Source organism: Heliconius melpomene, chromosome 21 (genome assembly GCF_056956725.1).
Source record: "Heliconius melpomene rosina isolate 202511_hmr_F chromosome 21, ASM5695672v1, whole genome shotgun sequence".
Classification (NCBI taxonomy): Eukaryota; Metazoa; Arthropoda; class Insecta; order Lepidoptera; family Nymphalidae; genus Heliconius; species Heliconius melpomene.
The window spans coordinates 2,790,107-2,811,344 of NC_140409.1; the positions used below are offsets into that span (position 1 = coordinate 2,790,107).

The 21,238-nt window shown below is 31.3% G+C and overlaps 1 protein-coding gene across 2 annotated transcripts; it reads left to right on the top strand.

The window, feature by feature from the left end:
* Positions 1-66: 66 nt before the first annotated feature.
* LOC146526843 (protein RCC2-like) lies at positions 67-20,827 on the top strand. Of its 2 annotated transcripts, none has more exons than XM_085205749.1 (11): positions 67-236; positions 4,337-4,483; positions 5,187-5,262; positions 5,602-5,733; positions 6,292-6,391; positions 7,083-7,186; positions 8,123-8,289; positions 9,062-9,242; positions 10,473-10,550; positions 10,839-10,939; positions 11,848-20,827. In XM_085205749.1, the coding sequence occupies exons 1-11, from the start codon at positions 234-236 to the stop codon at positions 12,016-12,018; spliced, it is 1,260 nt and encodes a 419-aa protein (XP_085061875.1). In that variant the 5' UTR covers positions 67-233; the 3' UTR covers positions 12,019-20,827. The 2 variants fall into 2 exon arrangements, with proteins under 2 accessions (XP_085061875.1, XP_085061876.1); XM_085205750.1 differs by lacking the exon at positions 67-236 and adding an exon at positions 2,621-2,770.
* Positions 20,828-21,238: the final 411 nt, after the last annotated feature.

Here is a 21,238-nt window from a genome sequence, read left to right on the forward strand (position 1 = left end):
TTTTTTAATCTGTACCAGCAAAAGTGCTTGAATTTATAGTGTAGTGTGTAATCTATAGTCCACAGAGTACATTCTATATACTATAATACATTACATTTACATTTTCTACATTTTGTACTATATCTATAGAGTGAACTGTGAAGTGTATACTGTATTGTTGGATTGCTTATTGGGTGTAAGCAGGCCCGGTCGACTTCCTAAGGAGCTTGGGCGACACACCTAACTTGGGACCCATGGTATTGCTATATTAATGTAAAACTACTATATAGTAGTTTTTATAAAAGTACTTTTTTTAAGAATTTAATTTTAATTCACGATTTAGTTACTTAATGTTTAATAAATAACTTTCTTTATAATATTTCATGTATGCAAGGTACCGTGATAAAATGTTTTTCGATATGAGAAACAGTTTATGTAACCGGTATTTAAAGTACAGTAGTAGGATTACGTTTTGATATGGCAATGGTAGCATTTACATTGCAAATGGCGAACATACTACTGCGACTTAAACAAGCAACCTGTTTTTAGCATTTCTGTTGTATTTTATATTTAGATTTCTATTGTTGTTCAGTTGTTCTCTCTGTTTGAATATATGGATCTAAAATATGGGAGACAATTTGAAAAATGTCCCCTCGTGAAGATCCTGAAATTTCCAATTCACACCGGTAAGTAATCATTAAGTATTAACTACTCTAGATAAAGTCATATCTTAAATGTTGTACTTTTTCAGTTGTGAAACTTGGGCCAAGTTTTGCTTCCCCGAAGGCCCATGGTATTCTATCGATTTTCAGAAAAAAATGTATGGTGAACATAGAATGTTATGTTGCCACCATTTTGAAAGGCCTTCATTTGTCAATTTTATTGAAAAAAAAATACTGTTTAGAAAAACTGTTTTATTTATGTACATATTAGTAATCATACATTGGCAATGTATTTTCATCCAATTATATTTTATTTTCAGAATCAGGTAATCCAAGATTTAAATTTTTCCACTGAACAACCAGGGACATCACATTTTCCTGCAAATGTTATACCTGGACCATTGCAAAGAATGGTATTCACAAGTATTCAAATGGTAATTCAAGTATACTATTAATTGATACTGGTTCACTTGTAATGACAATATATTTAACTTAAAAACTTATCATAATAAATAGCCTATTTTATGGTAACAGTGAAAAAAACCTAAAACACATAGATATATATGTAAAAATAAAATATTAATTAACAGTTTTAAAACAATACGATAAATTTAACAAAATACTAATAGTTAGAACTACAATTACATTAATCTTAAACAATTTCTTTAATTTTCTTTTAATTGCTTAATCAAGAAGATTCATCTAACAATGATATGTTGGTTTTAGTTTCTGTAACCTGACCTTTATTAACTCTTGTTATTTTCAGGATTGCTACCTGGAGAGGCAACAGTCACTGCAAATTTAGGATTTATATGGATAAATTGTTTAGCTGCTGAAATAGTGATTCTGCAGATCGAAAGCCACACCAACATGACTGACAATTCTTCATTTGAAGAAAATGTATGTCTATTTTCTCTAACTCAATCATTTGAAGAAAATGTATGCCTTTTTTGAAAATTGTACATTTGTCATAGCTCGCCCCAATGCAAGCTTTGTGATTCAGTTTTAAAATTGAAACATACTGATAATATATTATTATACACTTTTATGGACTTCAAAGAATGTGATAATGCTAAAAAGAAGTTAAACTATGTATCTGAAAACTTTTATAAGGTTTTATGTGTTGAGAACTGTGCCACAATCTGCAATAATTTATACGAAACATTATCATATTCTTTAAACCTCAAAAAACTTGCAATCTGCAAATTGGAAAAAGATGTAAATTTTAGTTTTCTTGCCCAATGTGAGGAACATCTTAAAGAAAATGTTGATTTTATATGTAATAGTGTCTTCCACATAACAGTAAAAAGATTTTGTTTAGTTAAAAATAAACAATTTGCAGATTATCAGAAATTGTTAAAAAGGAAAATAGATATATTAAAAGTAATTGTATATTAATGTTAGATTTAATTTTACCAACACTGTATTAAGTTCATTATACCTACTTTATTAATTTTATCTTTGTCTGTATTTTTTTTAAAAAAATAAATTCAATAACACAACAATCAAGTACAACTGCCCACAATCTTATAGGTTAATAAATATATAAATTATATATTTTTTGCAGATTATGTTCTATTTAACTTATAAAAATTAAAATTGTTATTTTAACATATAAGGGCAAGTTTGTCTTGTAGCAATGTTGTAATCTTTAGCAGTATATTTTAATTGTTTTGCAGAAATACTGTTTGTGTAAATATCCTTAAAACAAATGTTTATAAGCAATAAAGAAAATGTAAAATGTTTATTAGTTTTATTTTTGCATTTATTTTTTTTATTGTACTATATATAAATTATTCACTCTTTCAAAATCATTTGGAAGTATTATTACATAATTTAAATAATAATACTTCCAAATGATTTTGAAGGAGTAATAATTCTGGCTTTTGAATAAAAATCGATTTAAAGCCAAATTTTGAATTTCCCGCAAGTTGTGTTTCGTTGGGCATGCTAGAGATGGCAGCAGCATCGTTTTGTCACCCATTTTTTTAGTATGAAGTGAACATTCTTTGAGTAAATGTGTTCTGTGGGTGTAAGCAAACACTATGCGAATTAAAAAAATTAAGCTGAGGTCAATGGTAACGTTGAAACACTTTTAGAAGATTTAGTGTTAACTACAAAAATATTAGGTCAGTATTATTTTCTTGAATAATTATAAAAATGTACATAGGAAATGATTTTACTAGTGTATATTTATAACCCATATTTATGCATACAATGTAGGTATAATATGTAATGAGTACGTGAAGTGCTCAATATGTGCTGATATATGCAAGAATCTCTTAAATTAATAATCAAACTATAAAATTCCATATGTATCCAGGGTTACATAAGGTTAAGACATATATATAATCACAACACAGGCAGTATCTAAAGTTAACAATAATATTAAAAATCATTAATCAGATGTAGGAGCCACTCATGATGCAGGGATACAAAGGTGGGTTGAATTCCCATTCGATGAAATGAAATGTTAAATATTTTCACTTCTTCACTCTGGTGTTGATGCAAAACACAGTGTTAAGTGCCATCACTCAATAAGCAATGCCTTCATAACCTTAACTTTTAAGAATTATTTATTAAAAATTAAGTAAATAATTAAGGACATTTATAATATTCAATTTTTAATAGGCTTTAAGTTGTTATATAACTTCGGCAGACTGTTATATAGTATTATTTACAATGCTATCAGTGCATTACTTCCATAGTTATTTTTATAAAATATATAGACTCCATTAATTGTTGTCTGTAAAGTAACCTTTCTGTGGTTTATTTACCTTTTATCTCATGGCTGCCTGAACGGGGTATAGTCTAGTGCATTGCGACTGTTGTTAATAAAATTTACAAAAACTGCAGCAAGCGATTTTAATAAATTAAGTTGCTGTATTTAAAGCTAAAATTCGCAGCAGGACAGTGTTTGAATGTAAATATTACGACTGTGGGTTCAACTCCCACTTCATTATTTGCATTTATTCTGGCAAGATATAATAACGCCGTTAATTTTCGCAACTCAACACTGTCTCAAATTCGAGCGACAAGGGGACGTCATAATCTTAATCTAGGTTATCGCCTGCCTACACTTAATCTAGGTTTTCTCTTAATCAAAAGTGTTGTAACAGCAATTTTGTAAGGTGAAACTAGATATTGTTATAATTATTATAAAACTAACACGTGTATAAATAATTGTATGCCTTCAACATCATAATGCGTTGCGAAAACTATTTCCGGCAGTCGGTGAACATTTTATTCTTTTTCTAAAATCACGCTCTAACAGGGTAGGCACTAGGCACGTAGTAGATAGGAAGGAACCTAGTGTTAAGACATTCCGTTTCGGCCCAATTTTCTAGACTATTCATTTTGAATGGCAGAACGCAACGTCGCGTCTTGATAATCTATGTTAATTGTTATTTTAAAATTTTTATATTAAATTTATTTATTATTATTATTAATAACCGGAAGAAGAAAATAAAAACAGTTCATTCCTCCGAGTGGGAATCAAATCCACAATCGTAAAAATTGTTTTCAGATGTGCCACTTTGCCATGTCGACGACTTCAATATTAATATTTTTAAGTACTTTTATAGTTCTTTTTAATTTACCAATTATCAATCATTGTCTATAAATATATGGGAATGTAATTAGTTATATAATAAACTTATTTTAAGTAATACACTAAATATATTATTACTTTCCAGGAATTGCTAAAAACATTCTACAAGACACCTGGAAAGCTCATGATAGCTGGTTTAGTGTCTTGGGACTTGGTGGCGAAGAGGGACAATAACCCCTCTAAGAAGACGCATCCCAATTTATACACATTCCATAAGTTTACGGATATCAAGGTATTCATGTTTCACTAATATTTAAAATGTATTAGTAGAGGTCACTCTGATGCAGCCTCTGTGATTGTTAACGCGACTGTTTTGGGTTCGAGCCCTGCTTGGGGGAATGAATTATTTTAATATCCCTGCGGCAAAACTAAGTGCGGCGATGAGATCTACCACTCAGCACTGCAATGCGCACTGACCCTCCTGTTATAGTGGTAAAACTCTATATTTACCAGACATGACTATTTCCGTTATTCACTATTTTAGATTCATGGCACATGTGTCGGCTGAGCGGCGTTTCCACTTTTTGTTAGAAGAAATCGCTAAAAAGTCCGTATATTACTTAAAAAAAAAATTGTGACATGTCCGAGTAAATAAATTTTACTATAAAGTTTTCGTTTTGTAAATAAAATAACCAATAAATAATATATAATTATTCAAATACCTATTATATTATTTATTTATTATTATATCTTTATGTAGGTAATAGCTTTTGTATTATGAATGACGACTTCTTTAATCTCTACCATCTTTGTCTGATAGCAGTTTTCGCGGTGTTACCATGCCTATTTACAATTTCATTGACAACACATTTTTAAGGATATAAAAGTATACAAGAGCTTAATAAATCATCATGTAAGACTTGAATGATTTAAACAAATGCATTTCGACTATGAAGGAAGTAGGCATTATTGATTAATTTTGGTTTTTATTACAGTACAGGTTGATAATCAGCGGGTGCAGTGCTGGTCACTCCATCCTTATATCTGAAGACGGAGAAGCTTATACATTTGGTATGTAAAAATAAGAAATTAAGATGTTTCTAGATATAGTTTTTTTTATCAATCATAAATATAGAACGTTGTTGTGGCATTGGAACAGGGTGTGTGATTAAATGACGGTTGCGGATTCTATTCCTACTTGGTAGATTTTCACTGTCTTGCTTTTATATGAAGACTAAGACTTTGACTTTCGCCACTAAACACACCATTTTGTGCACAGAAACGTGAAAAATGAAGTATGTTGTCACTAGGTTTTCTGACCCTTCTAGTTATAGCGGTAAAAGTAAAAAGTTATAAAAGAAAGCAGATGTATGGAGTGGCATATCAATAATTTAATAATAATTATGTCAGGGCGGAACTCCTGTGGCCAACTTGGTTTCGGTGACACAACAACCCGCAACGTACCTGAACCAGTTCCCGATCTGGAAGGCTTCAATATAATACATGCAGCTGTCGGCAGGAACCATAGCTTGTTTGTTACCGGTATTTATATATTTTATATATTCTTTGTCGTGTTTGTCAATTGAAGTAGCCTTTTCCTACCACTTAATATCTATTGTAATTTTGACTGAAGTTACATCAAAAAGAGTAACATGGCGTATACTATAGCCTTTTTCGACAAAAATCTATCTACTCAAAAAGATTTCAATTTGCACCAGTAGTTTCTGAGATTAATTTAAATAGTGCATAAAAATAAATATACATTTATAGTTACTAAATTGAAAAAGTTATAAAAAGCTATTTGTCACATACCACGTGTCTTTTGTGTTTGGTTAAGATATAATTAATCAGGATGCCTCTGCCAGGAGCATTAGTGTTGGATAGTGAATAGTGATAATAATAAATTTACTTAGGTGGAGCCTAAGTCATCCCACCTCCTATTATAAAAATTATGTTGTTCATTTTGACTTAAAATAAAAATGTTATACAGCAAAACGATGATTTCATTAAATTCTGGCTTTTAAAAAAGTTATATTTTTTTTCGTTAAATTACGAAATAACTCCAAATATTTCCATATTAAATATTTATTTTATAAACAGATACAGGCACAGTGTACGCGTGCGGCGATAACAAGAGCGGTCAGTGCGGCCTCGGGCACACGACGCCATCGATATTGAAACCCACACGCTTGCGATACACGTGAGTTTTTATCATATTTACAGTACGGACGGCGAGTCGTGGCCGCCTTGAAGTTAGCTGTAAATGGCTGCGCAGATTTTATCACAGGATTTTTCTTGTTTTAGATTATTTTCCTCACACGTCCGTCGATTGTGCTCTACTTAATTATATGTAATGATTTTTATTTACTTTATTTTGCGGCAGGTGGTTATAGTTGTTGGTTCGATCCTTTCTCCTGGAATATTATAATTATGTCTGTTTTCTTACTCCGTGTAAGAAAGCGTCGAGTCCCATCTCTTAATATGCAATATCTAAACATCAGGCGTAAATTAAGAAAAGGAGTGATTTGGCGTTAAGTTCTTTTAGCCTGCCCTGCTAAATGCATAAAAAAGCGTGAAACTAAATCCTTTTGATTATGTTTTTTTTTTCAATATTCATGCAATTTTACCAATTATATGTTGCATCAAAAATAAATAAATTATTCTGTTTTGGTTAAACAATAAAATACTAACAGAATCTCCAGCTGTACAAGCCTTCTGAGCTAGTAAGCACTGGCTATTACTTTATGTTCGTACAAAAGTACTTGAAAAAGTCTATTTTAATAAACAATAATTTCAATGTTATCTTTGTAATAACTTTCATAATTTTAAACTGTTTGTTTTTTTAATGTTGCATTTTTTTTGTTTTTTAATGTATTATTTTTATTTTCCAGCGGAGCTCAAATAGTGAAGGTGGGATGTGGTGCAGAATTTTCAATGATTTTGGACTGTAATGGAGCTTTGCATTCCTTTGGTCTGCCCGAGTATGGTCAACTAGGTAAATATTAAATATAAAATAAAGTTTTGTTTTTTACCTTCAGCTACATTTCGAATGTAGGGAAGGTAGAGGTGGAGCTGAGCTGCAGAGGTGGAGTATTCTTAAGGAACTCCGCTCCTCACTTTCTGCCTAATTCTGAAGGCATTGTGTGTTAAGTGGCGGAACTTAATAATAATAACAATAATATAATACTTTATTGCACAAATAAGAGAGAAAAAAAAATACAAATCATTAGAAATACGATTAACAAGTGTGCAATGGCGGCCTTGTCACTAAAAGCGATTTCTTACAGGCAACCAAAGAAAAAACGGAAGGATTAAATTTGGAAAAGAAGGCAGAAAGGTGCAAAAAGTACATAAAATATATAAACCAATATTCAGATAACACAAAATAGTTTAATACACATATTTCTACATACATACATATCTACATATATACAAACATACATACATGCATACATATACATATCATATATATATAAATATACGCCTAGCTTTGCCTGACACCAGAGCAAAAAAAAAGAAAATATTAAATGTAAAGTTGTCCTAGCACAGGCAGTGACTTAATAATGCACATGGGTGGTAGTTAATATTAATTTCCATAGCCTGTAAAAACATGTGTCACAAGTACTTTTTCTTACTAATTGCAAAGTGAGTGAGGTCTTCCCATAGTTGATCTTTCGATCGAGTTGCAACCTGTGTAATATGTGTGAGTGTGTATGAGATTTTTACAACTTCGAATATTGATTGATTGATATTTTTTACACTTTCGAGTGGTATAAAAAGTTGTTAAGGGACATTTTTACTGTCCATTCTTTAAATTATTATTGGAACAAGCATGAATATAATAAGGCTAAAATCAATTATTTTTAAAAATAATGGTGTTGGTCTCTTGTATATATATATTGTATAAGTGACAATAACTCTTGCTCATCAGGTCACAATACTGACGGCAAATACTTCGTCACATCCACCAAACTATCATATCACTTCAAGACGGTTCCAAAGCAAGTTGGTTTCTTCTATGAGAAATCTAAGGAAGGCCACGTGACACCAATCAAAGATGTCACTGTAGTGGACTTCTCTTGTGGGAACAATCATACTGTGAGTTTATATGACATTAAATTAAATATTATATATATTTTTGACTTCACGCTGTATCGACCACGTAGCATGGCAGAGTGAGTCTGGGAACCACCTACTGTTAAGACCCTCGGTCCCATTCACACACTACCGTTTACCATTTTACGCCGAGTTTTTTAAAGCATTACGTGTTTAACGGTGAAACTCCAGATTACTTTACCAGAGCAAAGAAAAAAGAAAATATTAAATATTTCAATTTCCCAAGTGGGAATTGGGAAACCCATAACTGTCGAGTTTAACTTGCACGCTTGTGCCCCTGCGCCACAACGACCTGCCCGGCCTGCGTCATAATGGAAATATAAGTTTAGAAGACAAAAATATATATAAAAACAAATTATATTTTGTGTTTATGTATTTTAATTCCTATATTTAACGACGATGTTTTTAAAAATAATACATGAAGAATAGTGTCTTGGTATTTTGCCTTATTTTCTTATATATGAGAGATGTATACTTCATAAATGGACCTGTGGAAATAAATTAACTGATAAAAAAAATTTGCATCACGATGATTCCGCACATAGCAGGATAGGCAAAGAAAACCTAGTGTTAACACACTCCGGTCCTCATTTTACGCCGAGTTCTGGATGCATTGCGTGTTGAATGACGGAACTCAAAACAGGAACGAAGAAATTAATAATAATATAAAATTCAAGATACATAATATTATGACACTTTTTGTAGTGACAGGACACTGTTTGCTGTAACAATTTTGTTGCTATTTTGTCTCCAGGTGGCGATAGACTCCCGCAAGCGCGCATTCAGCTGGGGCTTCGGTGGGTTCGGTCGTCTCGGGCACGCGGAGCAGAAAGATGAGAGCGTGCCGCGCCTCATTAAATACTTCGACTCGTCGGCGAGAGGTGTACGCGCGGTATACTGCGGTGCCACTTATAGCTTGGCTGTCAATGAGCTTGGTAAGTTTAAAACGTATTTTTTTTTCAAAATTATTTTGTTTTTTTTTTGCGGGTGATGTTTTTAACCGACTTCTGTAAGAAAAGGAGGTTATCAATTCGACTGTATTTTTTTTTTTATTTTTTTTTTTTTATGTTTGTTACCTCATAACTTTTAACTGGGTGGACCGATTTTGATAATTTTTTTTTTATTTGAAAGGTATAGCTTCCCGAATGGTCCCATTTTTTTTTTGGTCCATGTCTGACAATGGTATCCATGAGAAAATCACATAAGTCTTAAATTTGCATTATGAATGTCCGCGACTAATAGCCGAATAACTCAATGTCGCGCCAACCGATTTTGATGATTCTTGTTTTATTTGAAAGGATACACTTCAAGGATAATTTGGTGAAAGTTTGGTTAGGTTTCGATTATGGAATCCGGAGAAAATTGAGAAAGTTTGTTTTTTTTGGTCAAAAATTAATTATACAGTAATAGTTACAAGCAAAAACTTTTTAAATTGATGTCAGAAGTGAGATTCCTAATCGTTGCATTTCTTTTCAACCAATCTCAAAAAGAGGATGTTCTCATTTTCAACCAACTTCAAAAAAGGGAGATTCCGAATTCACTCGAATACTTTTTATGTTTGTTCTTGTCAATATACCAAAATGTAACTTTGCACAAAAATAATAGCTAATTCAATGAAGTTTTACATAGAACAATCACAACCACTCGTTGACAACCACTACCGCCACCATCACCACTCGTTCAAGAAGCATCATTTTAAGATCTACCCATCACTAAAAATCGTAAAATAAATTAATTTTTAACAAAAACAAAAACCGACTTCTAACAACGAACTAAAAAGTGAAAAATAATTTTACAAAGATTTTATAATTTTGAAGTCGGTGCCAAGTAAAACAAACAGGCTTAGTAATTAGATATTGTAGTAAAGGTATTGTAGCATTAGCTTGACACCGACTTCAAATTTATAAAATCTTTGTAAAATTATTTTTCACTTTTTAGTTCGTTGTTAGAAGTCGGTTTTTGTTTTTGTTAAAAATTAATTATGTTTTAAGGACAGTATTGTCCTGTTTTTTTAGGCATTTTTTTTGATGTAGGAATTTAATTATTAAATGACACTTGTTACAGAAGATTTATCTTAGTTTGTCTCTAAGGCTTAAAAATGTTTAGTATATAATGGGTAATTGTATGTATATTGTTATAATTTAACAAAATGCTTCATTTTACAGGTGCTCTTTTCATGTTCGGACAGACAAAGCGTACCGGTGAAGCCAATATGTATCCCAAGCCTGTACAAGACCTTACAGGTAATTTACTTAACTTTTTAAAAAAAAAATCTTTATTTTATGCTGTATCTAGCACGAAGCAAAGCAGAGTGACCAGATTGAACCTAAGAACCTAATGCTAAGACACTCCGTTCCCATTAAAACACTATCTATCCCCACTTTCCGCCGATATCGAATGCACAACTATCACGGAAATAACATATATTATGGTTATTTTCATTTTCCTTCATTTATCTAGAGTAGATATTTGTTTAATTTCATCAATCTATTTATATATTTCTTAACATAAGTCGTTAAAAAATATTTTAGGTTGGAATATTCGTAGTGTCGGTACAAGCAACACGTCCATAGTGATTGCGGCTGACGATACTCTTATTGCGTGGGGCGTGTCGCCTACTTATGGGGAACTGGTGAGTTATTTGTGTTCTTTAATCTATATTTCTATTATTATGAAGCTGAAGAGTTTATTAGGTTGAACGAGCTAATCTCAGGAGAAAGAGAAAGCTAGAAACTAAATTACATTGTGTTACTTGTTTCCATGTAACAGATACAGAATACAGGTCTAGATTAACTTTGCTTCTTTAAGAGAGCGCGGAAATGAAAATATTAAATATTTGATTACCTCGAGTGAAAGTGAACCCACAACATGCCGCGTTAAGTTGTTAACACTAAGTACCCTCAGCCTACTTTTACGTTTTAGGGTTCCGTACCTCGAAGGGAAAAAACGGAACCCTTATAGGATCACTTTGTTGTCCCTCCATCTCACGAGAAAATTTATCTCGAGATCGTTGGGGGTTTCAATTTGAAATTAATACCATTTGGTATTTATTTAGATTTATGTTTCCTTGAAGCAAAAAATAAATCAAACATCTAAGTCACCGCAATCAAAAGATACGAACAATCTGTACCGATTTTGCTGCATTTTGTTTGAAATTTGCTAAAGTATCAAAATCTAAAAGATACTTTCCATGGCCCTACAGTTTGGCACGAAGTTTAAATTTGGCGCGAAGTGAGAACTTATAACACAAATTAGAGAAAAATTCTGAAAAGTGAATGTTTATGGCTATTTCATAGAAAAAAATCACTACAAACTTATTTTTGTAGTTCATTTCATACAAAACAAGTGCATTTGGCCGCAAACTTAAGTTGGTAAACTTTTATAAGTTGTACTTCCCGTTGACCTAGAGTTCTGAAATAGGTACTGGAGCCTCGTTGGACGAGACCGACTCTCATTTGACCGGTCTTTTTAGATAGAGAATAATCTTTTAAAATATCTTCTAATTAGTACTTTAATGGTTTGACTTGAATTATTCTACAGGGCACAGGGGATATAAACAAGTCTACAGCACGGCCCAAAGAAGTGACACGAATGGACGGACTGAACATTACTCAAGTAGCGATGGGCTACTCACATACTCTGTTACTCTCCGACGATACCAAGGAGGATGTCAAAAATAAGCTGGCAAACATACCTACTTTCAACCCTTAAATATATCTTAAACTATTAATTAAATCAACCTTTACATTTTTATAATTTACTTAGGTACGTTTTATTTATGGTTTACTTTCGTCATAACAGTATATTATAATTACGAATGTATGTATATGTTTTATATACAATGGTGTCGGGTCATTTTTTATTATTGTCTTTTTTTTCTCATACGCACATATTTTCTGTTAAGTTTTTTTATTAATCAAAAATTAAACAAATGATCATAATTTCCATCCTTTTTTAACTAGTTTTATTACTGGTTCAAATTTAAAAGAATTTTTTTATTTTCGCCAAATTTTAGTTTTTAAGAACTTTGACAAAGAGGAATTGATCAATTGGACTGCATAATAAGTTACTTAATACATAATTTTTGGTAAATCAGCCAGAATATCAGAAAGCAAAAGCTTACATAAACTAATGATTTTTTGTCATACTACAATCATTTTATATAAAGCTTCTAAGAAACATATGTGAATATTTTGTATTGTATTTCCATTTCTTACCTCCATTAATAAATCAAATGCCAAATTTTGATATTAGTTTAGTTTATAAAAATTCTGCATATTAGTTGCTGGTTATTGAACCCTGTACGAATTAAACTGAATGATTTAACTAAAACATTCTTACATTTAATGCCAATGAACAATCTTTTTTTTTCTTTTTCAAATTGATTAAAGCAAAAGTATTGATGAGATACTTCTTTATTTTTGTTTTGTTTTTACATCAAATATGTAAATTTCAGACAACCATTTTCTCTCTCCTAAGTTTGCATTATTAAGAACATTTTTGCAATACATACATACATACTTAGCTTCACGCTTTATCTCTAGCAGGGTAGACAGAGAGAACGGAGCGCCAAACGCTACGGTCTCTACGTACCTAATTTTATTTTTGCAATAAGTTTAATTAATTTTGATTATTTGTAAGTACACTGGTTTAAATTTGTATACATAAAGACATATTGTACTTCAATAGAACAAATTAATGTATATTTTAATGTGTATTAGACGTCTTTTCCAAAACACACACAGAATGTTAGTGTACGTTGAGCTCAAATTGCACTTATTTAAATGTTAAGTAATTTTATTTTTGCATAATAAAGTAAATATAAGTTTACGTGCGTAACGTCTTTTAATGAAACAGGATTTACATTAGTTAGTTGAAATTTATAAGTGCTTAGTTATTTTTTTTATTCATATAAAGTTGCACAGTATTTTTTCTTTTGTTGAGTAAAATATTTGAACAATCTTTGTAATAAAGACTGGTATTTTAAGTATTTTTTATTGTCTCGGGTGTATAGCGATGGTCGGTAGCAGTTACTAGTTTATTTTATTAAAATGTCGAACTTTCTATTGAAGTCCTTGTAATTGTATTGTCTGTATTGTAATGAATGTTTGATTTTAAGGACGCGTGTACAGTATTATATATTTATTAAATTCCTCTTTTTAGCTAAACATTTTGTTTCATATATAAAGTTAAATATAATTCTTAATTTTTATATTATTTTATAGTTTAATTAAATACATATATATAACAAACAAATACATGGATTCTTAAAAGGTGTTGTCATAAAAGTTTCCATATTTTCTAAACGCGTCCTTAAATTTCAACGATTAATTATTATTGTTATAACCTAAATACATTATTCTTTAAGTATTCATATCGCCAATAGTGTCTATAATACATGTATAGCAGGAACTCGATATAACGACACTGACCTGAGTACATTATAGAGGTCTATGGAGTATTACGCCCAATCCTAGTGCGTGCGTCTTACCTCAATCAGTAGGACATCTCTTTTTATATATATACTCAAATTAGAAAGTACTTTAAAATATATTAGTTTATATGTGTAATGTAATGTTATATAGCCTATAGCACTTCTGAAGAAGTCGCCGTACGGTTCGCTCATCGTACGGTCGTGCGTATAAGATTCTTATTTGTTTTTAAATTCACCTACATAAAGAAAAAAAAAAAATGGTTCAGTGTAAGAAGTGCAAACTTTTTGTGTCTGTAAATAAGGACGATACTATAAAGTGTAAAGGATGTGAATCCATCTACCATAAAAAATGTGCACCAAATATAAAACAGTTTGCACAGACGAGTACTTGTGAGGACTGTCAAAGCACTAGAACTAGTCCTCCACTGCCAAGAAATCCAGGTGGGAACGTATCCAGGGATGTAACACACGAGAAGGTGTTAGAAGACATAAACAAAAAACTCGAGGTCATCTACTGTGTGGAAAAAAAAATTCAAGACCTGACGACTAGTATCGAATTTTATGCTGAAATGTACCAACATCTAAATGAGTTTAAGGAAGAAGCACAGAAAAAGATAAAATCCTTAGAACAAAAGAATGTGTACTTAGAAAAGTGTAATACTGCCCTCGAAGAAAGGATCCAGGAGATAGAATTGCGGGAAAAAGAAAAAAACATAGAAATTCACGGACTAGAGAAGAGAAACGACGAGAATACAATAAAGGTGGTTAAAGATCTAGCACAAAAATTAAAATTAGACCCCAACGATATCGAAAATGCAAGAAGGGTAGGCCAAGAAAAATCAAATGATAGTAAACCTAAAATCGTACTGGTTACACTAAGATCTAAACATGCTCGGGACCAGTGGACAGCAGTAAAAAAGGACCACAAAATAACTAACAACACAGTATACAGTAATGGCAGCAGCAACAAAATTTTTATTAACGAAAGCTTGCCGAAATACAAGCGCCAGCTGCTATGGACGGTTAGAAATACTTTAAAACCAATGGGCTATCAATATATTTGGGTTCAAAATGGTAATATCTTGGCAAAAAGGAGTAATGAAGAAAAAAAAATATACAATATAAGATCGGAGCAAGATTTAAATAAGTTTGAGGGTAACAAATAAGTGCACTTAGCACTGTTGTTCTACACTAGGTGATTTTGTTCCATAAAATTCGATTCAACAAATTTTATTACAGCTGATTATAATTTCAAACGTTACTGCGACATAGAAAAATTGAATAATGATTTGACATCAAATAAGAATTCCCTACACTTATTGCACTTGAATATTAGATCACTACGAAAAAAATTTAATGAGTTGCAAATGTTGCTGGAAAATTATAAACATAAAGTAGATATAATTGTATTGAGCGAAATAAATATAAAGGAAGAAGAATTAACTTTCTATAAAATATTAGGATATAATACACATATATATACAAGGGAAACTACCCGAGGAGGAGGTTTACTGGTTTATGCAAAAGATAAATTCCATCTAAACATCAAAATACAGAAAACTTTAGAGTTCGAGGTGATCCACGGACAGCTAACAGCAGGAAAAAGCATTACGCACATTTTTGCTATTTATAGGCCTCCAAATAGAAATAAATCACTATTCGTGGAACAGCTGTCGAATATGATTAAATTTATTCCGAAATCTGAACATATTGTGGTAATTGGTGACATGAATATTGACATTCTCAAAAACAAATTAAACCCGATAACTACAAAATACAAAAACACCTTGTGTGAACTCGGGCTGCAGTGCGTCATACCAAATTTTTTTTTTTTTTTTTTTTATTTATTTATTTATTTCTTTTACAATCTTAATATATACAAAATCTCTTGCCAAACTCGTGAGTTTGTAGGCAAGAAGCGCTCTTTACTTTACTTTACTACATTAATTTAAACTACTATACCAACCCTTATAATTTAACCATACATACATAACACAAAAAAAAAAACAACAAAAAAATAGATAAAAGATAAATAACATTAATAAACTTAACACATCTTATATACTATATCTATTCTATGTTATATCTATCTTTGTACTATCTATTCTATATTATATCTATTCTTATTATAGTACAGACTACCTATTCTATATTCTATCTATTCTATATTACGTCTATTCCTACACTATATATTCCATATGTAATACAAACAAAACAAAAAATAAATTAATACTCTATGCCCTTGTCTGATTCTTTAAGATAGAAATCTTTCAGTTTTATCTTTAAATTTGTTTTAGCAACGTTTTTATTCAATGTAAGGCTATTTATATTATTAAAGATTTTGGGTACCATGCACCTTGTTGTTCTATTTCCAAAATAATTTTCCGCAGTTGGCTCAAAAAATTCTTTTTTCCCGACCCTCCTAGTATTATATCTATTCTCAATCGTCTCCTTATATGTATTAGTATAAAAATTTTCTATGCTTATTAAGTAGTTTACTTTAATGTCTACTGGTAAAATTCCACAAATTGAAAATAGTTTTTCATACTCTCCACGACATTTTTCTTTTATCTTTTTACCAACCAAAAACTTGATCAAACGTATTTGAAGTTGCTTTATATCCCTTAAGTATGTTTTGAATGTCCGCCCATACACGCTGAGACCATAACTAAGTATGGAGTCCGCGAGGGCATAGTATACAATGCGTAGCGTTTCCTTATTTAATACTTTACTTAAGTGGTAAAACTTCCCCAGTACACATCTTAGCCTATTGCAAATATCTATTACCTGAGATTTCCAATTAAAATGTTTATCGATTTTTAAGCCTAAGTACTTGATTGTATTAACGAATTCTAGTTTGTTACAGTTACATTTCTTTTTATTACTATGAAGACAGTCATAAGTATGCCCTACTATTTCTAGCTCATCTTTGGTAATTGTTTTTGATTTTTTGTTATACGGCGAGTGTATATACATGCATTTAGTTTTTTCTAAGTTTATAATTATACCGTTATCATGTGCCCATTTAGTGACGTTTTCAAAATCCATTTGTATGTAGTTTTTTACAACCGATATATCTTTTGAGGAATAGGTCAAACACATATCATCCGCATACATATACACCCGACACTTGTCTACAACATTAGATACGCTATTTACGTGCATCAGGTACCCCACCGGTCCATAAACTGATCCGGTCGGGACCCCTAGATTCAAGTCCATTTCTTCTCCGGCTACACCAGCAACAACAGTCTGTATCTTTCTATTACTTAGATAATTCTTTAACCATGTGTTCGTAGGACCACGTATCCCGCATTCGTCCATCGCCTTAAGCAAAACATTGTGGTCTAATGTGTCGAAGGCTTTTTTATAGTCAATACAAACCGTTATCACTTGCTCACCGGAGTCGAGACAGCTGTTTATGTAGTCAGCAAAGTTAGTTAGTGCAGTCACAGTGCTGCGCCCCTTTCGAAAACCGTGTTGAGCGTCCGACAATACATCATAGCTCTCTAATAAGTTACTAATTTGGCCTACAATAATTTTTTCTACAATTTTGTCAATAATAGACAATATGGCTATTGGTCTGTAGTTAGAATAGTCCAGGTGATTTCCCGATTTATAAATGGGACGTATAATCGCTTTTTTTAGTTGGTCAGGGTAAACACCCGTGGTTACACTCAAATTAATAAATCTAGCAATAACACCACTTATCTGTTCACACACATATTTTATATCTTTTACCCTGATCATATCCAAACCTGGTGCCTTTTCGCACGATAACCGGTCTATACATTTTTTAACTTGGAGCGAGCTAACTGTACTAAATCTAAAACTCACTACATACAAATGGATTTTGAAAACGTCACTAAATGGGCACATGATAACGGTATAATTATAAACTTAGAAAAAACTAAATGCATGTATATACACTCGCCGTATAACAAAAAATCAAAAACAATTACCAAAGATGAGCTAGAAATAGTAGGGCATACTTATGACTGTCTTCATAGTAATAAAAAGAAATGTAACTGTAACAAACTAGAATTCGTTAATACAATCAAGTACTTAGGCTTAAAAATCGATAAACATTTTAATTGGAAATCTCAGGTAATAGATATTTGCAATAGGCTAAGATGTGTACTGGGGAAGTTTTACCACTTAAGTAAAGTATTAAATAAGGAAACGCTACGCATTGTATACTATGCCCTCGCGGACTCCATACTTAGTTATGGTCTCAGCGTGTATGGGCGGACATTCAAAACATACTTAAGGGATATAAAGCAACTTCAGATACGTTTGATCAAGTTTTTGGTTGGTAAAAAGATAAAAGAAAAATGTCGTGGAGAGTATGAAAAACTATTTTCAATTTGTGGAATTTTACCAGTAGACATTAAAGTAAACTACTTAATAAGCATAGAAAATTTTTATACTAATACATATAAGGAGACGATTGAAAATAGATATAATACTAGGAGGGTCGGGAAAAAAGAATTTTTTGAGCCAACTGCGGAAAATTATTTTGGAAATAGAACAACAAGGTGCATGGTACCCAAAATCTTTAATAATATAAATAGCCTTACATTGAATAAAAACGTTGCTAAACCAATTTTAAAGATAAAACTGAAAGATTTCTATCTTAAAGAATCAGACAAGGGCATAGAGTATTAATTTATTTTTTGTTTTTTTTTTTGTTTGTATTACATATGGAATATATAGTGTAAGAATAGACGTAATATAGAATAGATAGAATATAGAATAGGTAGTCTGTACTATAATAAGAATAGATATAATATAGAATAGATAGTACAAAGATAGATATAACATAGAATAGATATAGTATATAAGATGTGTTAAGTTTATTAATGTTATTTATCTTTTATCTATTTTTTTGTTGTTTTTTTTTTTTGTGTTATGTATGTATGGTTAAATTATAAGGGTTGGTATAGTAGTTTAAATTAATGTAGTTAAGTAAAGTAAAGAGCGCTTCTTGCCTACAAACTCACGAGTTTGGCAAGAGATTTTGTATATATTAAGATTGTAAAAGAAATAAATAAATAAATAAAAAAAAAAAAAAAAAAATTTGGTATGACGCACTGCAGCCCGAGTTCACACAAGGTGTTTTTGTATTTTGTAGTTATCGGGTTTAATTTGTTTTTGAGAATGTCAATATTCATGTCACCAATTACCACAATATGTTCAGATTTCGGAATAAATTTAATCATATTCGACAGCTGTTCCACGAATAGTGATTTATTTCTATTTGGAGGCCTATAAATAGCAAAAATGTGCGTAATGCTTTTTCCTGCTGTTAGCTGTCCGTGGATCACCTCGAACTCTGAAGTTTTCTGTATTTTGATGTTTAGATGGAATTTATCTTTTGCATAAACCAGTAAACCTCCTCCTCGGGTAGTTTCCCTTGTATATATATGTGTATTATATTCTAATATTTTATAGAAAGTTAATTCTTCTTCCTTTATATTTATTTCGCTCAATACAATTATATCTACTTTATGTTTATAATTTTCCAGCAACATTTGCAACTCATTAAATTTTTTGAATGCAGCTTTCATACAAAACAAAAACAATGTAAATCGGACCAGTAGATCCAGAGATCTTAGCGTTCAAACAAACAAACAAACAAACAAACAAACTCTTCCGCTTTATTATATTAGTATAGATTATGATTATTAATTCACCGAGTACAAATACCAAAATTTACAAATATCAAACGTTATTATTTAAATCAAATTAAATAAGACTAATATTACCCTGAAATACATTAAGTATGTATTATTATAGTTTATGGTACTTTTTTAAACACAGTTGAGTTGTATTACGTTTATAGAGAATAGATACGTTGTTACGAGTACATAGCGTAATACTCTATTGTAATCAAGCGAAACCAGCCTAAGTAGAATGAATCCGACTCTTAGGTCATGTAATTGTTATATCGAGTGGCGTTATATAGGATTTACACTGTATTTGATACCTCACGAGCAGGCCTTAGCTGTTACCACCATGTTGCAAGTCCGAATACCTCTCACACACTGCCTCTCTGTAAGCATAAGTGAATAATTTACATCATATGTGCGTTTCAATCTACCCTCCTAGATTATATTTTTATATTAATTACTTTAATCTATTAATCTCCTATCGCTAATACTACTACGTATAATTAGGACGTGAAGTGGGTCTTGAGACACTGTTTCCTTCCTTACGAATGTAATTAAGCAATTTTATAGTATCCACCGACCTGCAACCGGCGTCGGTGGTTAGATGTGTACTTAAAATTAGTGTATTTCGTATATTACTATAGACGTCCCGGCCCGCATGGTCCGTATCTCTTTTTATATCTTAGTATACGATGGTAGTGGGTACGCTGTTCTTTGTACCTATCTTCTTATAAAAGATTTTCTACGTGTTTATTGTGAGATTTTCTTAATAAGGGGTCGTCCGTAAATTACATCACACGTTAGGAAAAATGGAAGGGTAGCGAAATTTGTCTAAACAATAATAATTTTCAAACTGCTGTTTTAATTTAATAATTTCTAGATGTCATATTGCAAAATATCTGTGATGAAGTCACACTAGGTTTTACATATAACTAGCTGTGGCATGAAAGGGAGTGGGCTCAAAGAAATCCTGAAATTCATGTGACGTAATTACGGACCGCCCCTAATTGGTTAAGAGTTTTTGGTGTAGTTAGCTATTATAATGATAATTTAAAAAATTTTTAGTAATAAAAGTAATTATGTAATATCAACTGCTCTACTCATGCAGTATTTACATTCCCGAGCGAGATGCTTGAATCGTTTATTTTTTTGTCTCTGACGAATATTTGGCTCTTACATAATATATGTATCGAATTACAAACTCCTATGGTCCTCGTTACCGATAACTGAAGTGTAAAAGATCGGCACAAATATTGTTATTTAATTAATAAGGCAATATTGTAAAATGTCACACTGGTTTTTAGATGATAGATTTATACCGATTCTCTACTGTTCATTGTGATGGATAACTGCTTGAATGTTGTACCTGGATCTTGCCGAATATACTGGAGTTTATTAAATACTTTTACAAATAGTTTTGATGTTTTTTTGAACAATAATACCATCTTCCTTTTCCCAAACCCACTGTTTTAGAGCATAACGATCATATATTTAATCCAAAATATATATTAGTTAATTGTATATTCTGTTATATCGGAATAAAACCTTTTATTTATAATTATATTCTTAGCCTGACACAAGTATTTGTTTTAATTTCACTATTATATTAGACAGAGAAAACTTGGGAACCTAGTATTAAAACAACACTCCGCCGATCTTATTATATATTGACTTTCTGCACTTCTGCCCTCATTATTACAAACCTCAGGTACGCTATATTTCATATTACTTCGTTCATACTACTTATGTTTATAAAAGGGGTTCAACTCTATAAAGTTTCCCTTCCTGTATCAATCGCCGAAATGATCGCTGTCTGTACATGAAA

Bases quoted from the DNA above. Each gene is read 5' to 3' on its own strand.
- LOC146526843 (XM_085205749.1), top strand. The intron at 4,484-5,186 runs GTATTCATGTTT...TTTTTATTACAG, and splicing joins ATAAGTTTACGGATATCAAG to TACAGGTTGATAATCAGCGG. The intron at 10,551-10,838 runs GTAATTTACTTA...AAAATATTTTAG, and splicing joins GCCTGTACAAGACCTTACAG to GTTGGAATATTCGTAGTGTC.